The following is a 27,431-nucleotide window of genomic DNA, read 5'->3' on the forward strand; positions in this document are numbered from 1 at the left end:
TCCATGCACATCCAAGTGTAGAAAATTGTCTTTAGCATGCTGGTTTACATTAGCATTTTTTCATTTATGTCTTCTCTGCCTCTGAAATTTATTTCATCTATACTGTGGGCAGACCAGAGCAGTACTTAAGGCTGTCTCCACAGGGCAAACATACTTTATCTACACCTCTCATGGACTGTCATATCTCAAAGACATAATGGGCAGTTGCATCTGCAAATGTTAATAAACTGGATATAATTTGTAGATGATATGCTAAAGCTTATGTATACCAGGAAACAAGACTTGTTTATGATGCATGTGTTTAATGCTGTCTACATGCTGCTTTGAAATATATTTTGGTTTTAGGAACAGATGCTTGCTGTGGTCACATACTGATGATCCTTCAAAATATGATCTTCTGATTATTACTGGGCTTTACTAGTTACATACATACATCAAATAATGCCACATCATACAGAATCTATGCTGCCTAACATTAGAGGCTACATTAGATCAAGCATCAAATGGACCTAATCTGCAACAAATGATGGTATGCTTTTGATGCTTACCAGACATTTTCAGCATCAATAGCACTGATGACAATGTCTTTATCAGCCTCTGACATCTCAGATGGCAAGTCACAAGAATGGGTTAGACAAATTTGACTCACACATTACATTTTTTCATGAGACCATTGGCAGACAATTCATTGGTTTACATGCATAAATTAGAGATTAATTTTACGAGTATATAGTTCATTTACACCTGATTTTGTAACTGACATATGTTTAAATGGTCTTATCTTATGTGAACCACTCTGTCTGCAGTCTGTGTAGTGTGAGCTAAGGAAGTACACCTAACTTTACAGAGCTGGTGTATCAGTCACAGCTAGACCATTGTATTCAATAACAGGTTATCTGTTCCTCAGCTCCCACACAATATTATTTGATTTACAGCATAGCTGAACACCTAAGTGGCCAGTGACATTTGTTCCCTCCACTGATAATAATGATTTTCCTTATGGCTCATAGGCCTGCAGTCATCTATTTACGCCTCTGGAAATAGAGCTGTCCAAGGACAGTCTTGACAACAACAAAAGGCGACAGGGAGCTATTGTTCTGTAATGGCCTCTTCACATCTCCTACTGCCACGGTGCACAGCTTCCTCCACCTCTGCAACTGGTGATAAAACTTAACGCCATGTTGTGAGAAGATACCAGAGACAGGAGAGAGCAAGCTCCTGCAGTCATCTCCTTGCTCCTCAGCCCAGTCATCTTGTGCTGTCTCCAATTTAGGCTGCTAATGGTGTGGTAGTTTGCATTTCTACTTTCTTAAAAATGCAGTGTCTGGAACATTCACTGTTCAGTTTGCTATGTGTTTTTTTTTAAGGTTTGCCCTAGCGATGGTTCAAATGCAAAAAACTAGAATAGGAATGTAATGCTTCCATTGCTTATAGGCAGATCTACTTTCTATTCTACACACTTTTTACTAACCAACAAGCTAGAATTTGATTCTATATAATTTGGTACCAGAATCTACATTTAACTGACATTAAGACTGTGAAGTAAGACCCAAAATAAAAGTTGAAAATTCAAAAATTAAGCCTTACACTCTGTTCTTAATCCGCAGTGCTAATGGCACGGGAGTCTTGACCAAACTGGGGAGGTGAAGTACACTTTTCAGAAAAAGTGTAAGTCTGCCTCTTACGTTTGAATCTATTAGCTTCTGTTATTTTCATTCATAAAATTAGTCTCAAAAAATTCTTTTTCTTTAATTATCCCCTCCCTTTGCCCCACTGAAAGAAGAAAAAGAACAAAAGTTCCTTGGAAGATATAAAATATGTATTACATTTATTCAGGAGACTTGAAAGGGCTCCTTTGGAGCCATTTGAGTCTCTCCTTCCCAGCCTATCCAGTAAATATACAGTTACATATTTTTTAAAATGTATTTTTTGATAAAAATTAATTTTTGTCTACAGTCAATAACCTTTTCCTAGGTTTATACATTAAAAGACCAGAGGAAATGTTGCCATCATCTACTCTGGCCTCCTGCATCATACAGACCATAGTACTCTGAAGATACACGACCCTGTATACTCAGCTTGATAGACTGTAACTGATTGACACAATGCATATTCAGTTTTGTATTGTTCCACAGTACAGATCATGACAATAGCAATATGGAAATGTTTATTAAAAACTTTATGAAAAAAGTTACGGCACATGAGCAGGAACCCAGATTGCAGAATTGAAAATATTTTCAAATTGTTTTGAAATTCTCATAAATATAGGACCTGGTAGAAAAACAACTCTCCAAAAAATAACATTGTCTTAGAACTTTTACTTATTTGAGTTCAAAACTAGATCAGGCAACATCACTAATTTACTCTGAACTTCTATAATTTGAAACTACCTGGTGTGTATTTGGGAATTACAATGAACACAATTTCTCCTACAGTTTTTACTTAAAGCAAACCTTTATGACTGTGTTATAACCTACTGAAAATAGGAGTATACAATAGAAATGCTGACACAATCTTGCTCTGCATGACATAAACATGCCAATATAATATTATTTTTTCTCCCTCTCTCTGTACATAACATATATGCATTTTTAAGTAAACAAAAATAGATTAAACAATCAACTTATCATGTATTCATGTATCTATGATGTACCATATACCAAGCACTAGACTTATCATACTTACCTTCCTGCATAAATAAAGTTAAATTCTCCAAGTACAAACATTTTTGTTACCTTATCAAAGAACAACAGTCAACATGCTCAGCACTTCATTACTGTCAGGGAAACAGTTGCACAAAATCTTAAAGCTGCCATGAAAGATATTTCAAAATTGAAGTGAAATTTTCAACTGAATAAAAAACCAGATGAGATGCTGTTCTGACTTAAAGATAATATAAAATAATTTCTCCCATTGTAGAGGAAAATCAAATGCAGAATAAGTAGTAGTGCTGTTAGTATTTTCCACCAACTATCCAAGGGACAAAATTGGAACAACAACATGAATCATTTTATTCTGTCTGTAGCAGAACATAAGTTATAGTAGTTTGATGACAATAAAAATCTCTCCATGGATTAAAATATGCGTGTGTGTGTGTTTGTGCGCATTTATAAGTATACAAACACACACACACATTTTAATATATATGACAAGCAGGCATAGAATTCCGAATTGACCGAATGAGCTGATGTGCAGTAAATATCCTATGTTACTTAACCGTCAATTAATCTATACTTTCAGCAACAGCTGAATTGGATTTACTAAATAATGCTATGGGCTGATACTGGTGCACTTCTAACCTACATTATGCAGTACCTCTACAAAACATCTCCAAAATGCCATCTGCATTGCATATTTGTTGTAAAACTATATCTTTTTCTAATCTTCATTTTTGTTAGACATACATATGTGTATCTGTTTACGCTCTAAGAAATAAGTTTGCAATGCTTTATAGCATGCCACATATGTTCATAAAATAAGTCCTCAAATCAATATAAAATCATGTAATCGAACAAAAAGGCATACTATTTTTCATGCTATGCTCAATATAAATATAAATTCAAGGCAGTCAAGCTATCCATTACCAAAATAATAATAACCATAATATATATGTATATATACCTACACTCTCTAAAAAGTGATCCAGTTATGTGGATTAAGAAACCAGTAAGAAATTGGTTGAATGTAATATAAAAGTCTCATTTTATGTAAAAGCCAATATTGGCCATTTCAAGTATTTTAATACTTTCCTATAACCTTTTCATTAATAACTAGCTATTTGTAGAAATGATAATTTTAAACTGAAAATTGTATTCAAGTTAAATACAAAATTAACTTCTACTGTAGTTCATTTTTAGAGTGTGCATGTATACATAGCAAAATACCCTTCTACAGATCTATCATAAATATTTCAGTTTATGTCAGTTCTTTTCTATGAAAACACTGAAATGCTTTTTTCTCAAATTTTGGATAATGTGTATCAGGCCTTTTAAGAAATAAAACTCATCTTAGTTCATTTGCAACACCAGATTCCCTTCAGTTTGTGCCAGTTTGCAAGTTAAAGGTCAAAGATCAAAGACATAGGACAGTACATTTTAAGGAAATTCAGACAGTGAAGCTGTTCACAGAAGACAATGTTTAACTTGGTAATGACAGTCAACAGGTCAATAATCAAGTTCAAGGCAAGCTGTTCATTGTTGCAAAAGCTACTCCCCTCAAATCCTGGCTTTCATAAAAAACCAGGTGTCTGACTTTTGGGGTGCATCATTCTGACCATCTTTAATAAGTTCACAGCCCAGTGACTGTAAAGCCTATCACTGCAAGAAGCAGCTCCTAAAATCAATAAAGAGGTCTGTCAGTTGCTGACTTTTCTCTAGGAAAAAAATATTGATACCAACCTGCTCTGCAGGTCACATGAAAATGACAATACTGCTGTTAGCACAAATTACATGGAGTGACAAAATGCTTTGGTGGTGCCTTGGCTCTGTCAGTGATATCCTGTTTGGCTGAAGGCCAGAGATTTTACTAACCCTTTGAGAACTATGGTGAACATGCAAAGGGGTAACACACCAGAGGATACTCATGCAATATCAGAGTCATCGTTTTAGCTTTCCTTTGAAACTGTAACTCTACCTCTGCAGAGGCAAACTGAATTATCATGCAACATAGTTTAAAAGAGAAATTCAAGATGCTTAAGATAAGAGGCTAAGCTATAAAACTGTTGCCAGTTCAGAAAAATTCTTGGTAAGTGGTAGAAGTTATTAAAATAGATTTGGTTCCTTTAACCAGAATATAGCTGGTAAATATATTTTGTTTTGTATTTATGTTACAAATGCTTTTCTATCAATAATGCAAATAATTAAAAACACTCACTTGCAGTCACAGGAAATCTGTTTTGAAAAACTGATTTTCTTTTAAAACCTGTATTACCCAAACACAAACCTATAATTTAATGACAACCAAGATTAACATCCACCAGACTCTGAAAACGGATGCAATAGTTCTCAAAGGGTTACACCACCAATGTAATACCGGCATCAAGGTTCTCTATAGCATGACTGTTCCTTTAGTTCATTGAAATCCACTTCAGAGACACACTGCTTTTTACCATGCTTTGGAATGAGTGCTCCTGACAGACCTATGAAAGGCCTGGGGCAGTTGGCTTGGTACAGCTTGGGAAAGATTATGCAGGAAAACCAACCAAAAATCAAACAAACCAATAAAAAGGTTCTGCTTGAATATAGTAATGAATATAAATGAGTTTAAAACATTGAGGACATAGCCCAGAGCAGCTGTAAAAAACACAAAATGAATGTATTATTAAGGCTGTTACTATATTGCAGATATTTTGGCCCCTTGTTTGTTGGAAAATGGCTGTCCGAACAGTCTGAAGTCCTGCGTGTCATCCGAGTCTCCCACCTGACAAAACTGGAAGTAGGAGTATAGGACTTTATCCGTAGCAGACAGAAAGCAATCCTCTTTGGAGACAAAGCTGTTTTGGGTCTTCTCACTTTCCTGAAAGTTCCGTTGTGGGTTGTTGTGTTTTTCTAAAAAAATTTACTTTCAGCAAAAAATTTTTCAAAGGGGAACAGGCCTTAAGGGAAAAATGTAGAAACATTGGAGATTATTTTTTTTCCTCTTTGTTAGTTAATCCTGATAGTTTATAGGGTATTGAGCGTGCAGAGGAAAGGCCTAGAATTGAATGACAAAGAAAGACAAAGGACTGAAGAAACAGCAGATACTGTGTATCATGGAAGCTTCCCAGCTGAGCGAATCGCCATTCATGCGCAGGACAGGCAACCCCCTGGGTTTTAAAGATCAGCTTTGTTTCAGACTGACAGATGCCTGCTCCTAGCTAGGAAACTGCATAACAGCTCTTGTGTTGAATCTCAAGTTACCACAAACTCCTGGGAGGGAAAGAAAAAACCAAAACCCTACATCACACCCACTCTTGCATAGAGCGTTTGCAGTACAGTATGTGGCGGGGTGTTCCTTTCCTTTTGAACTGGAACACAGTGTAAACCAAGACAAGGAGGCACAAGGCCAGGATGCAGGGAATGACGATGGCTATGGCTTTCACAGTGCTGGCTGTGTTGTCCAGTTTGATGACAATGTCAACGTCATCTTGAGGGCTGTGTCGGTCTTTATCTCGATCTGTTGGTCCATCACAACCCATAAAATCCTTTAGGATGGATCTAGGATAGCCAGGTTCCACCCTGAGCATCTGGTTATTGAATTTCCAGTACTCTTTTCCTTTGTAGAAATATGTGAAGCCTGAGGAAGAAAACTGCGATTATTCATGGTCATATCAGATCAAATCATGTTATCAACACACCATGACTAAAACTACTGGTATTAGAAACTACCGAAACTACTACCTCTACAGAACCAGTAAAAATTCTTCAATCAGAGCATATTTTCCAGTAGAAAACGCTGGCAGTAGTTTAAACTTTTCTGTCATTTTGCTGAGGCAGGAACCAGGACAAAAGTAATGAAGGATGCAAGCTATCAGCAGAGAAGGGTAGTTCTAAGAGACTGAGTAGTTTTACTACATCTCATGGTAGAACAAGTAACTTCACACAACTGTTGAAAGTGATTTCAGCTAACCTGCTTAATTCATTGAGCCTGCTTTGGGAGCTGCTCCTTACAATTTTCCAGGTGCTAGTCGCTGAGACTACTGAGCGCGATGCCTGACCCACACAGCATGGAAGGACTTATCAGTCATTAACGTGGCAAATAGAAACTCAAATTAGGACTGCTAGTAAGCACAAGGCAAAAAAAAAAGCTCTATGGGCTAATAAAGTAGACTACTTTTTCTCTTTCTTCTCTCTAAAAATTGTCCCACCATCCACTTCAGCAGAATTTCTAGATGGAAGGTGAGATTTTCTATGCTGCTCTCAAGGCAGAAAGAAAGATTTCTCCAATCTGGAGAAATTTGTGTGATCTCAGATTCCATGGAGCAACAGAAAGGAAATTTCTTCTTCACCTCCTCCTAAGAGTTTCTGCCACAGCGTTAGAAACCAAATCACAGTATAAGTAGCACGGGGAGTTTCAAAGAGTTACCTGTACCTTACCAAGCTTCTAGGATACTGAGTCAGCATGCTGACCAGAGTAGGAAATTGTTTTCTCTCATCTTTCCCAAGCCTCTTACTGCAAGATTACCCCAAATTTTTATGGACAGTGAAGGAAACCCCTTTATGATCAGACTTCTTGCAGGTTTTCATTTGCATGGTTTACACAACAGAAAGAAAAGGGAAAGAAAGAAGTATTTTTTTAAATGAAATGGATTAACTGGAAGACATGCTTTCAGATGTTCCCTTACGAAGCTGTAGTAAAACTTATCAACTCTACTTCTGCCCAAAGAAAGGAAAACAGTTTCAGGGAAAAGGTAATCAACTCCTTTCCAACTAAGCTGTGGTACTTCTTTTTTGCATCTGCATTTGTTTCTTTCTCTCCTCATACAAACAACAGTGGAGTTGTGAACTGTTTCTTAAGATGTCTGTTTTCTTGATTTCAGGGAAAACATCTTCGTGGTCTTCTTGGGAACTTGACGGTGTCATTTTCAGTCCCTCTTTCTGCCCTGGGGCCCTTTTAGGCTTTCTGAGAAGCCCAAGAATGCCTTCTTTCTTTCCCTTCCCCTCCTCCACGATCTCATGTCACATTTTACCATCTTCTTCATTCAGAGTCAGACAGACGATCATCAAAGCCAGTGGGGTAAAAAAGAGAAGTGGCTTTGACGTAACCAAGAGTCTTTCCTGCCTTAGGAATGAGTGCTCTGCCTCTGCACTACTTTTAAACTCACTAGTCTGAGTGTTACAGTAAGATAACTCTCATTTCTAATGGGAGACACATATACCTGAGCTCAGCACAGAAAACTTATAATGGGGAATGCAATCAAGGTAAGAAAAAAAATCCAAATCCCTACATACTTACAAACATACACAAATATATATGTTAAATTCCCCTTGGATGTAAATCTTTAAAAATATGCTTAAAAAGCAATGAAGGGAAGAAAGCAGAGTTTATATCCATTGTTTGTCTGTGCATACATAACGTTTGTGCCCATTTCCACATACATGTGTATTTACAGTTAGTTATTGAGTGTGATGTGTGCCGAATATCATCTTGACTGACCTACTTTCCAGTTAAAAACAAAAGAAAACAAAGGAAAACAACATATAAAAATCCAGTCTAGCCAAAAGGCCACAATGCAGAGAAGGTTTCTGCTTCTGGATAAAACAGAGACAAAGCAAGGAAGCAATTAAACATATTTCTGAAAAAAACCCCAAACATTTCCATAGTAAATTACTTAATCAAGTTAGAGGTTGAAATAGGAGACTGGAAGGGTTTACACAAGGAAAGAAATCTTTTCATCTGCTTATTAAAAGTAAATAAAAATAATATGCCAATATATACATGTGCTGTCTGTAAGGCAAACAGAGTAAACTCAGAACCTACCAATAAATAAATCATAAATGCCATACAACAATTCTCCAACAATGATAAGTGATGACAAATGCATAATTTTATCCCCGTCAAAGGGATCTAATCTCTGTGCAACTGAGGGCTCTGTCGGCAGCCTGCCAGCAGCCCCTGGGTAACACTGAATTCTCATAAGATGGAGGAGATTTTGGCTGCTCTCATTCATTTGGAGGTGCGGCCAGCTGAGATTCTAGATTCCTGTATGTGATGATGCATCTTGACACAGGTAACAGCACTTCATACTAATATCCCTGTGATCTCCATTTCTGCATCATGGCTTATGACATCTTTCATTTACATAGATTCCTAGGGTTATTTCTGCTTAGATAAAGATTTTGCTTCCCTTTTCTAGTTGTTTAGAATGAAAGCAATACCTTCTAAGCTGTTTAAACAGCCAACACATTGACAATTCAAATAGAGATATACCGTGTTTAGGAAGCTTGTTTTAAGAGGTACTATAATTCAGCAGAGAACAAAAATAATAAAGTGAATTAAGACAAAAGAAAAAAAACGAATAGAAATTAAAGTTTATGATACTACATTTGAAAGATTTTTCTCTGTTGTGTTAAATGGTACATGCAAACAAACAGCCATTTTTACAACAGCAAGTTCTATAGCAGGAAATATTCTGTTCATAAATCAAGAATTCCTTCTCTACTTAAGCTGAATAGTCAGTCATCCCTCTACTACTCTCTTACATAAAGGGTGTCGCAAATCATTAAAACAGGAGTGTGTTTGCATACCATTTTCTTTGTGGACAAAGGCTCCCTGAGGAGATTCTGGGATACCTTTCCAAATTGTGATTGGTTTGGGATAACCAGGGTCCATGGATCTCATTTCTTCACTGTACCTCCAGTACCTGAAATTTTTTTAAAGGACAAAAAAAAAAAAAAGGCATTTATAAGATAGTAGATGAGTAACTACATATTTTGTCCTTCTAACATTTGCTACATTCATTAGCCACAAATGGAAATACTTGACTTCTTCTCTTTGAACATACCACTAGATTACAAAGAAATCTATTTCCTGACTGGACAACTGTTTCACGTAAGCAGAAGATAAAAGATTTTTACACTTGACAACTAAATCAGCAGGCGTCTAACTTATAATCAGAGCAATTCTGATGCCTAGGACTTCTGCACAGTGAAACAGAAAGAAGCAACATATGCAAAAAAGGTACATTAATGTTTTAGATAAGATTTTAATAATGAAAATGACAGTAGATTCAGAGTTATACAAAATTCAACCTGCTTTTGTGTCTTCTGCAAGCCAACACTTCTCCAATTAAAAAAAAATCAGCATGCAACTTCTAGGCAACCTGAACATGTAAGAAGTATTTACACTTGTGATTTTATTTATACTTACAGATAATGTTGATAATTTCTTTGTCCTTATGCAGCTGGCTAAATTGCTATGCATATCTTATAACAAGCTGGTTCTAAGAATTAACATACTGTCTCTCTGGTATCTCTGTGTATCCTGATAAAACATTTGAGTGGGTCATTTCATATTTTGATTGGCTCCACTAATTTAGAGCATAGTTTTCTTGAAGAATTCTTCTTTTTCCCGAATCAGTTTTATTCATGTGAAAAATTACATAACAAGGCAGCCACTCACCATTTCAGGACTTCAAGAGTCTGAGAATATATCACTTTCTTTGATAATCTGGTCACTGCTAAAAACTTGACCTTTTTTCTAATTTGAATTCATTTGACTTCAGCTTTTAGAACTTCTTGTTATGATTGTTCCTGATACATTAAAGAGTCCTTAAGTGGATGATATTTTGTCCCTGCAAAGGTACTTAGACACTCTAATCAATTCACATCTTAATCTTTTTTAAAAACAAAATGGTCTAAACTCCTCTGTATTTCTCCCTGTAGGGCATTTCTCTGGCTTTGAACTTTCAAGTAAACTAAAAGGTGGCATATTTCAAGTGCCATATTTCATATTGCTTATTTCAAGAGTTAAGAGTTGGCAAGTTACATTAAAAAACATTTGTATTTATTCTTTCTTTCCTATGTATAAATTATTTTCATAGCCTGATTTCTTAATCTAGTCACATATGGATCAGTAACCAGCCAACACAGCAATGCTCTTTATTTTGAAATGTAACATCTTTCAGAGTTTACACGGAGAAAGAAACAACATGTAGAAGTAGTAAACAAAGCTCTGAAATCAATAGTACTGCAACCATTTCTTCCTCATCTTTTGATTCTACTTTTCTTCATCCTTACTTTGCATTTTTTTATCAACTATCTTACCTGTTCCTCTATCCCTCTTTCCCAGAACCCTATTTTCTTCCTGTATACTTCCACTCATTTTCCTTTTTTCTCTTCCAACCTTTTCACCTTTCTGAGCTCCTTCTTTCACTAACATCTGCATTTTTCCACCAGGCTGCGTGATGGAAATAGACAGTCCCATAGGACTTTCAAAAATATATGTTGTCATTAAAAAACCAAGTCTTTGAGGACACACCCAGTGCACACTCGAAAGTCCCAAAACTGTTGTTTTTAAAGCATTGATGAGAAATCCTCTGAGGGAAGGACTGATTATGATACTATCTTGGCAATCTGTGCTGGAATAATGAGCATGTCTACAGGGTAAGGAAAAGCCTAGTCCTGGTTCTCCTTGGCATGACAAATGTTCACAAGCAGACTCCCCAGTGATGATTTGAGCTTCACAAACTATATAAATTGTGTTACTGTATCTCAAAGATAGACAAAGTAACAGAAGGAAAATAAACAAAAGTGCGCATTGGGGCTTTAGAAAAAAGGAATTTGGAAAATATTTGCTAAAAAATATTCTTTCCTGTATCTAATCCTATTTAGTTAACAACATTCTGAGCTATTGGATGACTACGTTTTATGAAGAAAAAAATATTTAAACTCTAAAGTACAAAAAAGAGTCACACCAGACAGGATCATAAACAAGGCCATGGGTCAAGAAGTGCAGCAAACTTGTTATCATCCTGCCCTACACTACTCAATTCTGGTAGGAGAGGAATGAGAGAGGGCAAAATTTTTGCTGTAGTCATCTTTTGTCCCCACTTTAGCTTTCATATAATTATTTGGAAGAATTATCTTTATTGTTTAAGTGGACCACTTCAAATAATAATCCACACATGAGCTGCTTTAGACATATGAGTATTACAATACTACTCACTATTTGGAATTTTAAATCTTCTTAACTGGTTTGGTTTTGGTTTTGGGTTTTTTTGGTTTGTTTTTTTTTTTATATAGCCAATATTTGATGCTTTGTATTCTGTTGCTCTAACTTTTTTATCTATACTACTGTTCTGGGACACCTAACTTTGTCTAGAATCTGCCCTGGAACTCCTTAACTACTGACGACTGTCAAAACAAAACAAGTATACAGGTCCTTGAGTTACATAAGGAGGAGTATACTTTGTTATTTTGACACTGGCATAACTTTTTTGTTCCCTTTAATTTCTACCTCCTGCCACCAAGAAGCTACATTTATTTTATACCTTCCTCAGGAAAGGATCCACTCCTATAGTGGACTTATACATACTACTAAAATCAGCAAGAGAATTCAACTCTAACTTTACATTAAGAAAAAATTGTGATATGAACAATACACATTGTGAAGCTTAGTGGTACATGGGTTTATTCCCACTGGTGGTCAATATCCTATAATAGTTCAATTATCTCTGCAAGCTCGTGTTGTTTGATCTTCTTCTTACATACTGTATTGCATATATATCCTGCTGAGTTTTATTGTGCTTGTTAGCTCTAAGTAGCAACTTCTCCGTCAACAGATGTTTTCCCTGATAGTTCTTTTTGTATTCTGTTATTACCACTAGGGTTTCAGGAAAGTCTTGACTATTGTGCAAGGAAATATAAAAGGACACTGCTGAACAAAGCCAAAAGGAATTACAGGTCACATAAGATTCCTATTCTACCTACTTTTCCAGGACTGTGGAGGTGGAAAATTATTACCTGAAAATGAACGTACATTTTAAAAAAAATCTACTCAACCATGGGAAGCAAATTATTTAGGTAGCTTTCTTCTTCATTGTGGAAATTGATTGCTTGAAATGATACATAGTTTTCAAACACTACAAAAATTTTACTTAGTTATCTACTTTCCTCATCATGAGTGTTGGAGAAATTTAAAAAAACAAAAAAGAAAAAACCCCAAACTTTAACAATAAAAATAGTTGTGGCAATCTGTAGTGCAATTTTACAGCACTGCTAAAAATGATCAACTGTAGTGTGCTAAACATTTTCTATGATGTGCATTAAATTAATTTCTTAAGTGATCCATGAATACTATTAGTGTCTCAGAATCCTAAGTACCATGCAGTAACAAAAGCAGTCATATTTTTAATAATACTAATACAAACATTACAATTGTTAATAAAGAATAATTTGTTTCTGAGAACTCAGAATTTGCACAGCGATATATCAATCAACTAACATAGTAACATCCTGAAAACCTGTAAAATCCATTATTCAGATAACTTGCAGAGTATCAAAAATTAATGAGTTCTCTTGACATCTCTATAAAGCAGACAAATATAATTTCCTTTATTTTTACAGACAGGGAAATGAAGACACAGAGACACTAAGTGACTAGTACAAGTCTCTTTCAGGACAGGAAAATAACTCGGGTTTTACAATTTTTTTCCTGTTCTTTGTTAATCAAAAAAATAAGTGTCCCTTCCAAAGGGAATTATAAGATTTATTTGAAAATAATTCCTAAGGAATTGCTCAAATTGTTCTTTAGTTTCCTGGTTTAGCTGTCATTTCCCTTTCTTACTTAATTTTTAAATAGTAGCAGATAAGTAATTTTCATTGACCTTAAAAAGCTCTGGATCATGCCTTGCCTGTTTATGTGCTAGGGTTTAGAAATGTGGATATAAAGGAGCAGGTAAGAGTGAAAATAACTACATTACTTTGAATATTTAAGTTTAAATTTGCCACAGCTGTGACTTGCCTGTTGACTTCTAAAACATAACTTTTCCACTGGATATACATATGCTCATTTCAGTACAGTCACACAAATATAATTTAGGTTATAAGAAATGTGAAAACAGTATGGCCTTCTATGCAGGAGGAGTTAATTTCATCCACAGAAAATGAACTGTTTAAGTGGTTTGACTTCTTTTGAGAAATAGAAGAAAAGATTAACATGCTTAGCTGATATCCACCAAATTGCTTCCTTGCAGAATTCCTATACCAACCTATCTCCTTTGAAGAAGTAGGTTTTCCCAACATCTTCCCACCAAATTGCTGAGTCAATGCCATGGGAAGGAATTCCGCTTCCAAGTGTTATCAAATCATGAGGATAACCTGGCTGGAGCGTAGTGTCCTTGAAAACCCAGAACTTGTTACCTGTACAAAAGCATATATATACACATACATATATGTGTGTTAGTCTTCAGTATTCTTGGTATTAATATTAATACACTCCTAAGAAATAAGAAAGACTCCTGAAGGGCTACAGTGGTTCTGCCAAACACAATGAAATACAAAACATTCTATCACTGCAGATAATGCAAAACTAAGTATGCCTTACAGATACTTCGCACTTATAAAGGACCTTTCATTCAATATGCCCACAGAATATTTTGACATCAACTATATAGGGATCCAACCCAGAATGAAAGTGAAGTCATCTCAAGAGGCTCTGTGGTTGATACTGTAATACATTTACAGCAATACTACATAACAGTTTTACATTTCATGAGAAAAGAAGAGTGAATTTTAAGACAAAATTAGGTAAGAAAACATATAAATAAATAAAAAATATAAATTCCTATCTTCATAGAGACCATATACTTTTATTACTCTGTACTCTCCTTCTCCTCAACAAATTAAATTTATGAAAGTTGTACAGATTATTTCTGAAATGACCACAGAATTCAAAATATTTTTTTAAATCATATTTTCTTTAGTGTGGCCTAAAGACTGCAAGCTGAGGTTCTGAAGTCCCACAGGTGAAAACCTTGTGTTTATGAAATTAACGGGGGGTTGCCTTTAGTACCAGTGGCAGTAAGAGTTAACCTTTGGTTGTGGGTGACGAATCATTCCAAACCACCCAACTGACTTATTACATGCTGATAACGCAAGGTAGATGTACAACCCTAGCTGGTGTTAGCACAGTGTCTACACAAACCTCAGGTTACCTAAACTGCCTTAAATACGAATAATAGCCTAGTGCCTCCCGGACAGCAATGCTCAGTGGCTGAACCCCTACTGCAGCAGTTACTAGCTAAATGTATTGCAATATAGGGGTATGCATGTCTACAGAAGCAGCAGTTGCACCACCGTTTTGTAGTACAGCCCCTCCTGTACCTGTTTTTGGAGAGGATGCTGTGCTCTCCCTTGTAACTGAATAGCTTACCTCATCAGCCTACAACTCCGCTTTCCCAGTTTCAGTTTGCTCTAGCTTCCTAGCCAATTTCTTCTTGCTCACTGAACACTTCCATGATTATCTCTCCCGGTTTATAATCTCATATTAAGCCTCTAGTCTAACGCTTTGCCCCAAAATTATGTTGTCCTCCAAACTCTTTACTAGTGTCTTGTCAACATACTGTGCCTCCTGTCCTATTCTCGCAAGTATCTTCTCCTTTTTACATTTTTGCTTTCTTCTAATTCTTCTTCAAAATACACTTCTCATTTGTGTCTTTTCAGTAGAGACTTCTCGTTCAAACACAGACAGCTTTGGCTGAAAAAAGGGCACAAAGACCTTCATACGCCCCCTAGAAATATGGAAAAGGGAGCATAATTTGAGAGCATAATTTGCATTCTAGTACTTATCTGAGGAGCTTGTTTTGAGGCCTGTCTTCTCTTTGCATTATGTCATCTAGGCCACAGGGACCCTCTTTCTGAGCTAGACTATAGACTCCATTGTGCACGAACCATGTGTTTATTTTCTCTTCAGAACACTACCTTCATCTGCGTTTCCAAAAAGCATTGCTATTTTTAGAAGTAATAACATTGAAGGAGAAGATACTCTTTGAGATTACGTAGACCCTTCTGACATACCACAGAAAGGTCTAGAGAAGATTCATGAACATATATATTGAATTGGCCTTCACTTTTATCTATCCATTATTATTTATAATGATGATATTTAAAATATAAGAGGAAAAGTTTGAAAATATTTTTTGCTCAAACACATTTGGAAAGAGATTCTAAGAGATAAAATCATGGTTGTTCATATTAGCCATTGCACTTACCTGTAAGGCTAGGCAGGCTGTTACACAGACTTAGGAGGTTAAGGCACTGTGTTATATAAATATTTTACAAGGAAATGTAATAATACACCAAAGATCTAGGATAAGGTGTATGCCAGAGTCACCAAGAGTGAAAATCCAGAGAGCTGTTTTGCAGTTGGTTTTTATATTTTATAGCAGTCTTCCAGTACCTAAAAGGGGTCTACAAGCAAGCTGGAGAGGGACTTTTTAAAAGGGCTTGTAGTAATAGGACAAGGGTCAATGGCTTTAAACTGGAAGAGATACTAGGAAGAAATTTTTCACGGTGAGGATAGTGAGGCACTGGAACAGGTTGCCCAGAGAAGCTGTGGATGCCCCATCCCTGGAAGTGTTGAAGGCCAGGTTGGATGGGGCTTTGAGCAACCTGGTCTGGTGGAAGGCGTCCCTGCCCATGGCAGGGGTATTGGAAGCAGATGGTCTTTAAGGTCCCTTCCAACCAAACCATTCCATGATTCCATAGTTCTATGATATTTTATCTATCCTTCAGTGGTATTAACTGTTTGTTTAAAGGGATGGGGTTTTTAATCTCCCTGTTTGTACTGTGGTGATTTAAAGCACGTTTCTATTTTATCAGTTTTAATTGCGAGAGGGGATATAGTTTCAGTCCTTCCCATGCTGGGTTTTCAGAGCAAATTTTTTATCAACTTCTTTACAGCTGTTTGTCACCTGCTTCCAAGTACAGACACTGCAGTTTGCTCAACATATCCATCTTCTCCCCCCTGACAGTTGAAGGAAGAAAGGGTTCAAAGAATGAGTATGTACGGAGCCATCTGAAGTACTGAAAATAAAAGAGACACAGAGATCTATGAAGAACACTCATGGAAAGCTGAGGTCTGTGTTGACCTGGGATTAAGGTCTGCGCTAACTTGAAGTTTACCTTTACTGAGATTCCTCACAACATTAACTTACAGGGTTTGATCATGACAGAAATGAGCATCTTCAGTCATTCACTGTCCCTCCTCCCATGTGGTTTATCCTTTTGCCAATTCACATGACCGGACACAGAAAGCTTCAGATGGTAACGGCAGTTTCAAATGCAACGATAAGAGAACTCATGCGTTTTGGACCTTACTAGTTGGTACTTATGGTGTGAACAACAGATGGCATCCAGTGAATGATACTCAGCCAGCTCATTTCTGTTTCAGAAGATCATTCAAAATGACAGCTGTTGCACAGCATTGAGAAGCATATGCTGTGATGTATGTAATGCCGTTACCTTTCTCTGTGCCTCACAAGGAATAAGAGTAACAGCAATTGTTAGGAATAGATCATTATCAGCTGCATCCAACAAGTCAAATTCAGCTATTAACAAGATCGGGTCATACCATAATAAACAAGGGTTGAGCGTACACCATTATAAGTGACAGCACCACTAAGTCAGGTATTTTGTGGCATATTCAGATATACTGAAGCAGAAGGAAAGTGTAGATGTGAGAACACAAGACTTAAGAAACTACATTCTTTTTCACATAAGTCCTTACTAAGAAGCAAATTCTTTCTGGGTAAATAGAGAAAAGGTAAATTTAACTGTATTTTATGGAGACAGTAGGGCATTGAGATCTCAAACATATGTGGGTAAGACTTCTATTGATTCTAACTAGAGGGACTCGTATTTAACATTTGCTTTGGATGGCATGTTTAGTCTGCTACAACTGTGTTGATTGTTAATGGGAAGGACTGTATATAAGAAATCCAAATGTTCCATCTGGCTGACAGTTTTCACTTTGGGTTTTTTTTTTTCTTTCTTTGTTTCAGGAGTTTTTAGGTGGTTTGTTCTTGGTTTTGTTGTTTTGGGTTTTTTCTCTGTTTAGCTTCTGTACCTCAGCTGCAGGAAAGTGGGTGGCTGTTGATCAGATGATTTCCAAAAAGTCAGAAAAAATGAGAAGCTTCCAAACTCAGAATCAAATATTAGAAGGAGTTAAAGCTGAAAATCAGTGCAAAAGATGCCTGTGATAAGAACTAGCTCCTTTTATTTCTAACTTATATTTACGTATCTTAAAATGTATTAAAAAAGAACGCATAAGTCAGTATACTTCTATTTAGCTCATATTCCACTTCCACTAGTGAATAGCCAATACACTTCATTAATTGTGATTATAGTGGAAATAAAGAATACACAACCAAACTAGAATTGAAGAGTTTGATCCTTCTTATAGATAACTAAGTCTTGGTCAGAGTCCTAACGTTTGCCCTTGGCAGAAATCACCACTGTATTTATTTTACAAAGTTGTTTTTTTAAGGTCTGATTGGTGGGTTTGTTATTCTCACAGAGAATAAAGCACCACGTTTCATGAAGTTTGGCCAACTTTCAGAATGTTTCATCTTTCTGCTTTTATTCCCTAACGTAAGATCTAATATAATAACAAGCAGAATGGTAAGGTCACAAGCTGAGAATGAAGTAAGTGATAAAAAAGTCAAAATGTCTTACTTTTTGCAATAATGCTTTGTTAAATATCATCACTGTAGAAACTGAGAAGGATGAACTGTGACTGCAATTATTTGAAGTGTCTCAACATCTGTCTTTGACATTCTAAAAAAATTGCTGGAAATAAAGGGTATCTGTATTGCTATGCTTCGCTTCAAATACTGAATATTTAACTCCAGATATTCTGACTACTGCAAACAATTGTGCAGTTTTAGCAACTGTAGTTGTTCTTTTATAGAACCAGAATGATGAACGGTTGTGCTCCTGGGTTGACAGCAACCATTTTTTGTTCACATTAGGTCCAATTATGATACGTGTGCAGTGCAAGACCTCTGTGGGATATAGCATATAATCACTGTGTTACAGTGATGAGACAAATTCTCAAAACTTGTAGGAATTATATTCAATTGAAACCAGTTAAAATTTTAATATCTAATTCTGAAGAGTTTTTGGTCTTTCAAGCCAGGATCAAGTGTCTTCATACTATTATCTCCAAATTATTATTCATGCTTCCTTTTTTCTCATTCTCTATTTCCCACATTAAGTTTCTGTCATTTCTCTGCTCCATAATCTAACACTATAGTAAATCTATTTTTCAAAATAAAACTGTCAAGCAGTCGGATAAGTGCAGTTGAAAGTTATGATGGTGGCACTGGTAGTATGAGTTTTACAGCAGCCTTTCTGTTGCTACATTTGGTTTATCATAACGTTCAACAGTGCAGATGGCTTGACAATTTCATTTTTAGCACCATATAAATTCCCACAGGTACACAGAATAAATTTTACAATTCACATTTCCTCATTAAAAAAAAAAAAAAATCATTCTGGTGCCATCTTATTATCATTCAGCATGGACACTAGCAGTGAATAATAACAAGAATGTAAACATCTGTTTTTTATAAGCAACCATCCACCAGATGATTGCTATATACTTTATGAGCATTATGAGGCACAAGGAGGCAGACCAAGTGTCTTAAGCCACCAGAAATGAGCAAGCATGACTTTGCACTACAAGTACGCTACTGATCTTTTACAATTGTTTTTCCTTGTGTAAACAAATATTAATTAAAAAATAAATAAATAAAAGTTAAAATGCCAAAATTTTAAAAAAAAACAAAGCCAATGAAATTTCAAAACTAAAGAAGATACAATAGTCTTGAACTTGATTCAGCTTGATTTTTTATAGACATCTAACACATTATGCATGATCTCACAGGCTCCTCAAGTATTCTCAGGAGAGTAATGTCAAATAGGTATAAATATACTGATAGATTTTATTAGCACAAGTTAAGAATAACTACATTTCTCATAGCAAACACAGAAGATATAAAGATATTTCAAAGATTCATAAATAAATGTTCCATCCTGAGCTGCCATCTGATATAATTTGCATATGTCTCATATTTTACAACATAGTTCCCACTTTAAAAGAAAGTTTTTAACTACTTTTATACCTTTACTAATCTATATTTCTACTACTGTAAAGAAGTCTACTAGTATCATGAATCCAACTGTATACACAAAGGGAGGAAAAACCTAATGCTAATAAAAAGAAAAAAGGTCTAAATCTGTTTTATAACCTAAATCAACTGTTTCAAATTTGATGTTTGCCATCCTGAAAGACAAGGATTGAAACAAATAAAATAGAGTATAGATTATTGAAAATAAATGACATTGATGGATTTCTAGAGAGATAAACAGAGTATTTCAGTCCAGGATGGTTCACAAGGTCTATTCTAAGTGCATCTAAAAAATGTCACTGGCCTAACAGATATTGTTTATCCTGAACTTATGACAGTGTAGGCATTTAAGGAGAAGCAAAGTGGCAATTCCTCACTATCAATCGCAGATGAGTAAACTGCCTTACTCCTTTCTTCACCTTCCTCAGAGAGTAGAGATACTGTTCCATTAGTATGAAAGCAGGAGTGAAAAAACAACCAGTCACAGGAGGCCCTGTTTCACATTAGTAAAAAAGCCTCCAAAATGAGTGAAAAGAGAGCAATGGAGACAGAAAGTGTGCCTGGAACCTTCCTTCGAGCATCTGCAGAAGAAGCAGTGGCTGTTCTGAAAGGAAGATATTTACACACTGACCTGTTTCTCCAGCACACAGCAGAGATTCAAGACTCTATACCTTACAGGACATCAGATGTTACTGATACCTTGAGAAGAAGTTTTGAAGACTTTATTTAAAAATCTTCAAGTAAATGCTATCTTCACTCAAATAGCACACTTTTCTGCCATGAAGAACTGACCAGTCTTAAAATGAAATGATCTGGAAAATGTTTTCTGAGAGGAGAGCACAGAGACATTATCCCAGTCCAAACTCTCTGATGGCACTCACTCCATCTTTTCTATTTTTTTCTTTGAATAATGGATATAAATGTTGGCTTAGGTATGTGCTTTGTGAACCCATCTGTATGCCAGACTTCAGATTTAAAGTTCCTTCTAGAACTTACTTGGTTTGACCAGTTTTAGGTTGGCAAAGCACACTACATGGATAACTTGTTCGATTTGCTCATCTTCTTAGCAACAATCAACTTGTCTATTTCTAGCACCTTTGGGAGGAAGACATATACTCATTTCCCAGGAAGAAATTTTGCGAGGGAATGGAAGAAATGAGACAATTATTGTTACCTACAGTCTATTTGTATAGACATGTGCAATTGTGTTCCACAAGGCAGCTGAGACCCTTGGTTAACAGGAATTTTCGAGGACACACAAACAAAAGACTCAGCAGAACCTATTGATTTTGTGGCAGTGATAAAACAGGAATTACACTGACAGACAAACACCATCAGGTAGATATTGGAAGTTATGAAAAGGAAGTGGCAGAGAAGCAAAAATTCAGAAAAACTGCACGAGGAAATACGGGGACTTTTGACCTTGGCAAACAAAGGGACAATACAAATGCCACTGGAAAAATAATTCAAGGAACTTTGAAAAGAAAGCAGGTGGAAATATACCTGCAACAGAAAATCCAAGTATCATATGGTATCGGCTAGAAAGCACCAAACTAGCTGGTCTGAAATCAGACAGCATAAGTTGGAGATGATGAGGAAGAAAAAGAACACAAAATTCCAACTTCTAAGAGCACAATCCTGATGCTTCCGCTTGCTTTAATTAATCCTGATTATTTAATTTACTAGATAGAAAATAAAGAAGTTCCTCTCCTCCTTCTGTTTTTTGCTATCTGTAACCTACAGACTACTGAATCAACCCATTCCTTTAAGACCTAACAGAAGTCAGTCAGCATTGAATGAAGAGTTATACAATGATAAAACATATTTTGAGGTCACTGGGAAGGAAAAGAAAGTAGGTAAAAGACTAAGCTTGATCATTTCTGCCTGAAGCTCAGGTAATGATTCCCAGCATTATCAAGGTAGAGGTCTGGAATGCACGGGATAGCTCCTTTGCTCTGGGTAGCAGTGATGAGCAAAGGAATATCTACAGAATAATGTCTCTATCCTCGCATGTCTCATGGACCCAAAAATCAAGCAGAGGGTGGAAATTTGGAGATACCTTGATCATGATTCCCGATCTTATCAACTTTCCAGAGTTTATGACATGAAGTTTATTTTGCGGCAACAGAAGTAAAAGCATATGCTGTATTGAAGTCATGTAAATAGAAAATGTACTATATGGAATGTAATTTTCCTTGCAATTCACAGATACAATTTCCCTGTTAGTAAAACATAAACTTCACCTTCATTGTACTGCTATGCAATGTTTCTGCATGTTATTAAACATTTTCCATTTAGTATTCCCAAGATGATAATGTTTCCATAGTGAATGAAATTTTATTTCTGTCATTCTGTTAATGATTCTACTTGTAAAAATGAATTCTTTTTTGATATAACAACTTTGAAAAAAATTTTTACTTTTTTGCAATGAGTTAACAAGTTAATCACCCACAATACTAAATAGCTGAATAATTTTTCACATATCTATTCAGTTTCTTCTTTCTTCTCCCAAATTATTCTTTTATAAAACATACTTTACATGGTTTTCTCTCTTTTATTGCTAAATGGATATTTATTTAACATATAGGATAATTTTCTCAGTAAATCTAAATTAGATGCATGTTTAAGAACTTAAATTTGGAAGAACAGCTGATGCCTGGAGTAAAACTTTAAAAAGAATGATTAGCAACAATTCAATCCATACAACATATTTTCTGGAGTTTATGCTTCTTTAAAAACACATACACACCTATGAAAAAGATATTTATTTTTCCCACCTGAAACTCCTAACATCACAGTTCTCAGATGAAATAAGTACAGTGCAATACAGTGAGATATATGTAGTACAGATGCCATTTAAAGATATGCAAATTCCATTTGTAAAAAGGAAGAAGAACAAAGAGAACCAGAAAAAAAAAAATGGAACTGTGTTCATTCTTGCTGCCTAATCCACATTTTTCAAAAAGGATTTCACAGTAGATCACTGCATTGCTATGTCTCTTATTTACACTTCCAAATTTTTACTGAATATCTAAGAATAAATGATCTGATACTCTGAAAGGTAATCATAAATTAAAGCTGTAGTTGCCAAAAAACATAACTCATATACTCTTCATTTAGCTACCAATTTGCAACATGATTTACAAATCATTTGTAAAAATAAGCAAGATATGTTCCAAGAAAACATCACAGCTGAAAGTATTACATAAAATCTTACTTTTCTTCTTTTCTTACCTTTAAAGAAGACAAAATTCCCCTCACTGTTTTCATAAACTGCATCAATGCTGGGAGGCAGTCCCCTCCAGAAGTAGGTAATCTGCATGGGGTATCCGTCCATCACCCTGTTGTTTCTGACTCGCCAAAACCACTGATCCTGGAAACCAAATACATGTCTCTTACTATGCTTTGAGGCATTTATATGTGTTCAGTTGCTGTCTTGAAAATACTGAACAGCCTATCCTTGCATTTTTAGAGCATGACCTTTCGCTGTTTGCATAACCATATTTGTGTTTGCATTCGTGTCACATCCACACATTACAAACATGTCAGAACTAGTTGTTCCCTGAGGTGGGAATAAGCTAGCCATGTGAACTGTGTGTTTGGTGTAGATAGCCTTTGGCAGAACATACAGCGTGCCGTATGAGATGATGTAATTTTCTCAACATCATTCCTATAAGGGGCTCAACCTAAAATTTGTGGACTGACTACAAGTGCTTTTAGACCAAACCGTATGCATATGTGTAAGCCTAATATAACGGAGCTACAGACAGGCTTTGAAAATCAACTAATTCTGTGAGCCATTGTTTTGCACTGGCTGCTGACAGTGAAAGGTTGATAGATACAGCTGTAACATTACTACATCAGTCGGATAAGAACTATAGTTTGATGACAACTTTACTGTAGTGAAGATCTGCAGTCTTTCTGTGTGATATTAAACACAAAGTTTAATATTACAGCCAGTTATAGGTGCTAAATCCAGTGTCCTGGAAAATCTCTCTTAGCTTCTTGCCATTTAAAATGGCTTCTCCCTGTGAGACATGCTATTGCTTTAAATGAGAGTCATATGGAAGTTGCATTGTTGAGGAATGAGGAATGTTCAAGTTGAGAAATTATTATATGACACATTAGGTGGGTGTTGATGTCGTCATCGTACTTCTTCAGCTCGTGTAACAACAGTTCCAGTTCATCCAATATTTACAGATGACGGATGGGTTCAGGAAGTATTTAACTTTTTACAGACATTTGCACATTTATACAGCATTATTATATAAAACAAACTGTCTTAAATGATAAAGAAAGTGCTGTTCTGTCAGATATCTGTCATAGTTTAACATGGCAGTTCAGCCTTCTTTCTGTATAGGTCAACGTGCCAAGCAAAAGAGATCTGTGCTCTTATGGGAACGGGCACAGCTTAGAGAGATTAATACTTTGCAGGAGCAGGCATAGGATGAACTGTATTCATCATCTTTCCAAATCTGAGATCACAGCTGTCTTTAATTGTTTATCTTTCCAATGACTCAACAATTTATAAATCTCCACAAAAAGTATTAGCCATACAAATACAAAACAGCTCAATATATACACAAAAACATATCTTAATCATGTGCATAAATGAGTAATATTGAAAGAGTTGTTTTAAGTCCCAGGTTTCTGAGAACTTTAGTATTAAAAAAAGTTCAAACAGTTTACACAACCTGAAAAATATTGTGTTGAAATGTTGCGATTGTCTGGAAATAATACTCTACTAAAATCCCTCACATTTTTTCATGTCTAGCTATTTCATTGCTAGTGTAACACAGTTGCACTATTCTCATCTGATTAGATTCCTATTTTCAATTTTCATTATTTTTTTACTGTAAGATGTATTATGACATTGAAGGAGGGTCAGTAAAGCAATTTTTTAGGATTAACTGACTAAATTCCAGTAAGAGAACTGGCAAAAATGGGGGAATACAACTTAGAGATTCAAGCATTTAAGAAGGCCTAACTGAAGAACATGTTCTGAATGCTGGAACAGATAATGTCAGCTTCTGTTATTTTTTGTTATAGTATGTAGATAAGACAAGAGGGCTTTGAAAAATTAAAAGTAGGGGTAACATCCTCAAAGCAGAGATTTGGAAGCACTTTTTCATTGAAACAGTAATAAAGGCTTGAAATGGATTTTCAGGTCAGATTTTTTAGGCATCACCAACCTAGGACTGACTTAGGGAGGAATGATGTAATAACAAGTCTCAACAGGGTGAACAGTTTTTTTTTGTCCTCCCCAAATTTCTATAAAAATCTCAAAGCCAGGCAGTATCTCAGAGATCAGTTATTGAAGTTTAAAAAAAGGACAAACAAGTAGCAAGCTGCAGTGATTTAAAACTGCAGTCTGTGTGGTATCTGTTACTATCATCAGTATAATGGAATATTCAAATCTTGTCTTTTTTTACTCCAAGATAGAGATAACCCTTTTTATTTGTCTGAATTTGGTTGCAAAAAGCACATCCTAGAAAACAATGTTGAGTTGCAGGAAAGAACATATCCAGTTCTCATAAAATGTCCACTCACTCAGATATTGATCAAGTTGTGGGTACAAAATAAGTGAGATACTTAAAGCTGAACAAAGGCTGACTACTTAGCTGAATGCAAAAGGACAGAAGTACACACATAATCACTTCATTGAACAAAGGCTGTAAATGAAATGTTCAGGCTTTCCGGAATTTCCCAATACAATGCGCATACTCCGGAAAGTCTGAACATCAGTGCTATAGACAAAGCTTATAACATTCTCGATTGACTAGAATGAATCTCAACTTTCAGCTAGCATACCAGAGCAGATCTTGCAAATCATGTTAATGTGTTACAAGAGAAGGATTTCTGTAGTTCTAATGACAGGAATAATTTTCTTTTGATCAGACTTAAACTACATTGTTAAACATTCAATCAATTCCATTGATTTTTTTTAAAAAAACAAAACAAAAAAACAACCAAAAAAACCAACCAGCCCCCTACTCCCCCCAAACTTTAAATAGTTATGGCTATATTCAATAATTTGTGCATGGATATATTCAATAGTTTGCAAACTTTCAAGTGTTAAGATAGATGTGTAGTAAGCAGTCATTTTAGTTTGGGCAGTACTGCACTGCTGACTGGTAGTACAGTTTCCAAGGGGAAACATCTCTAAAATAGTATCATGAAGATCTTTTCTGTTTTTTTAATATGTACCCTGTTACTTCCCAAATTCTACAAGGAAATGAGACTACTACTTCTGTACTAACACTACTAGATTAGTGTTCAGCAAGTTACATAAGTAGAATCGATTTGACCAGATTTATGTGTGTACAATGCAAAACTCTGTTTAGAAATGAATCACCAAACCTGGCACAATAAAGGTCCTTCATAGAAACATTCTAAGGTAAGCTTCACTTACTTGTTTACTTCTCTACACTGATTACAAAGGGAGTCTAGAAACCTGTTTAAATGTCTGCAAAGTACAAAGTGGGCATCTAAATGCAAGTGAGATAAATCCCATCTAGTCTCTACTTTTTGTCTCCTGGGTTCAACCCATCATAATGCAAGGAACATAAAATCATAAGGATGACCACACAGGGCCAGATCAGGGTTCATCTAAGGCTTGAATCCTATCTCTAGCGGAGACATTAGCAAACGAACAGGTAAGACTTCAGCCCTGAAGTGGTTAGGCAATTGGACTAGATGATCGTTGTAGGTCCCTTCCAACTGCACTACTTCTATTCTATTCTATTCTATTCATGACAATAAAACCAAAGGGAACATGCAATGACACCTCTCTGACACACTCTCCCAGTCACCCATCACTTGTGGTTCAGGGACCTCCCGAACCAAAGGCGATAATTTTGTGATTAATAGCATTAGATGGACTTTTACTCCCTTGGACTCCTTCCTAAACACATGCAAACTTAAAGCATCCACAGCTATCTGCAGAAATGTGTATGACAATTTAACCCACAAATTAACCCACAGTGTGAAAAGCCATAAGCAATCAGCGACAGTCACAGTTGCTCACTGGTGTTCAGCCTCTGCTCCCCTTATTTCTTTCTCTTTATCACCAAGAATAGTAGCACTTAGACTGCAAGATCTAATCCAAGATCTTTGTCGTTTCATATTAAAACCACCTTGTAGAATAAATGCTTCTGTTTGTTTTCAGGAAACCTTTCTATACTGTAACACATCTGGCCAATATTAAGGATAAAGGATCTGTGGCTTGAAATAAGATCTTCCTCTGCTATTGCCTTTAATGTCTAAATATCCCATTCTGAAGCATAATTGTGAACATAACATACCATGCTCTCTCTTCTGCTGATGGAATCTTGTAGACTCCTTAGTTTCCTGCTCTATTTTCAGTAGATTTACATGCCATTGCAATAATCATGAACAATCGGGTGTTGCTCATCAGTAAGGATCCTACAGGTTTCCACAGAACTAAAATTTTGGAAATGTATAATTTTAGCATTTTTATGGTCTTATTTAGACAGACAGAAGCAGGCACATGATTTGCCAATAGATGTATTTTTAAAGATAGCCAGATCGACAAGAATCAGCAAATATCTGCAAATGTCTGAAAGCAGAACTGGAAGTTTGGATCATTTATAAGATTGGGCAAGGTAGGTGTTGGCAGAGGTTGACAGAATAATTTCTTTATGTAAATTTAATTTTCCTGGTTCACTTTCCTATGAACATACTGGACTCAATAGTTTTAGACTGCCAGAGTTCAAACTGTGGAACTCAAGTGAAGAAACTCTAGCATGTGGCTGTAAAGTATGCCAAGGATTTTTCTGAGGTATCAGACGGGACAGGCTCT

The 27,431-nt window shown here is 35.9% G+C and overlaps 1 protein-coding gene across 1 annotated transcript in view; it reads right to left on the bottom strand.

The window, feature by feature from the left end:
- Positions 1-2,150: 2,150 nt before the first annotated feature.
- MMP16 (matrix metallopeptidase 16 (membrane-inserted)) overlaps positions 2,151-27,431 on the bottom strand; it is a 92,330-nt gene continuing 67,049 nt past the window's right edge. Inside the window, exons 6-9 of the mRNA XM_009701887.1 lie at positions 22,844-22,982; positions 13,688-13,838; positions 9,225-9,340; positions 2,151-6,273 (exon numbers count right to left, since the gene is read on the bottom strand). Of these exons, the coding sequence (XP_009700189.1) occupies positions 5,939-6,273; positions 9,225-9,340; positions 13,688-13,838; positions 22,844-22,982 (741 nt within the window). The 3' untranslated portion in view covers positions 2,151-5,938. The remainder of the gene's footprint in view (positions 6,274-9,224; positions 9,341-13,687; positions 13,839-22,843; positions 22,983-27,431) is intronic.

The sequence above is a fragment of the Cariama cristata genome, unplaced genomic scaffold, assembly GCF_000690535.1.
Source record: "Cariama cristata isolate BGI_N322 unplaced genomic scaffold, ASM69053v1 scaffold636, whole genome shotgun sequence".
NCBI classification, from domain to species: Eukaryota; Metazoa; Chordata; class Aves; order Cariamiformes; family Cariamidae; genus Cariama; species Cariama cristata.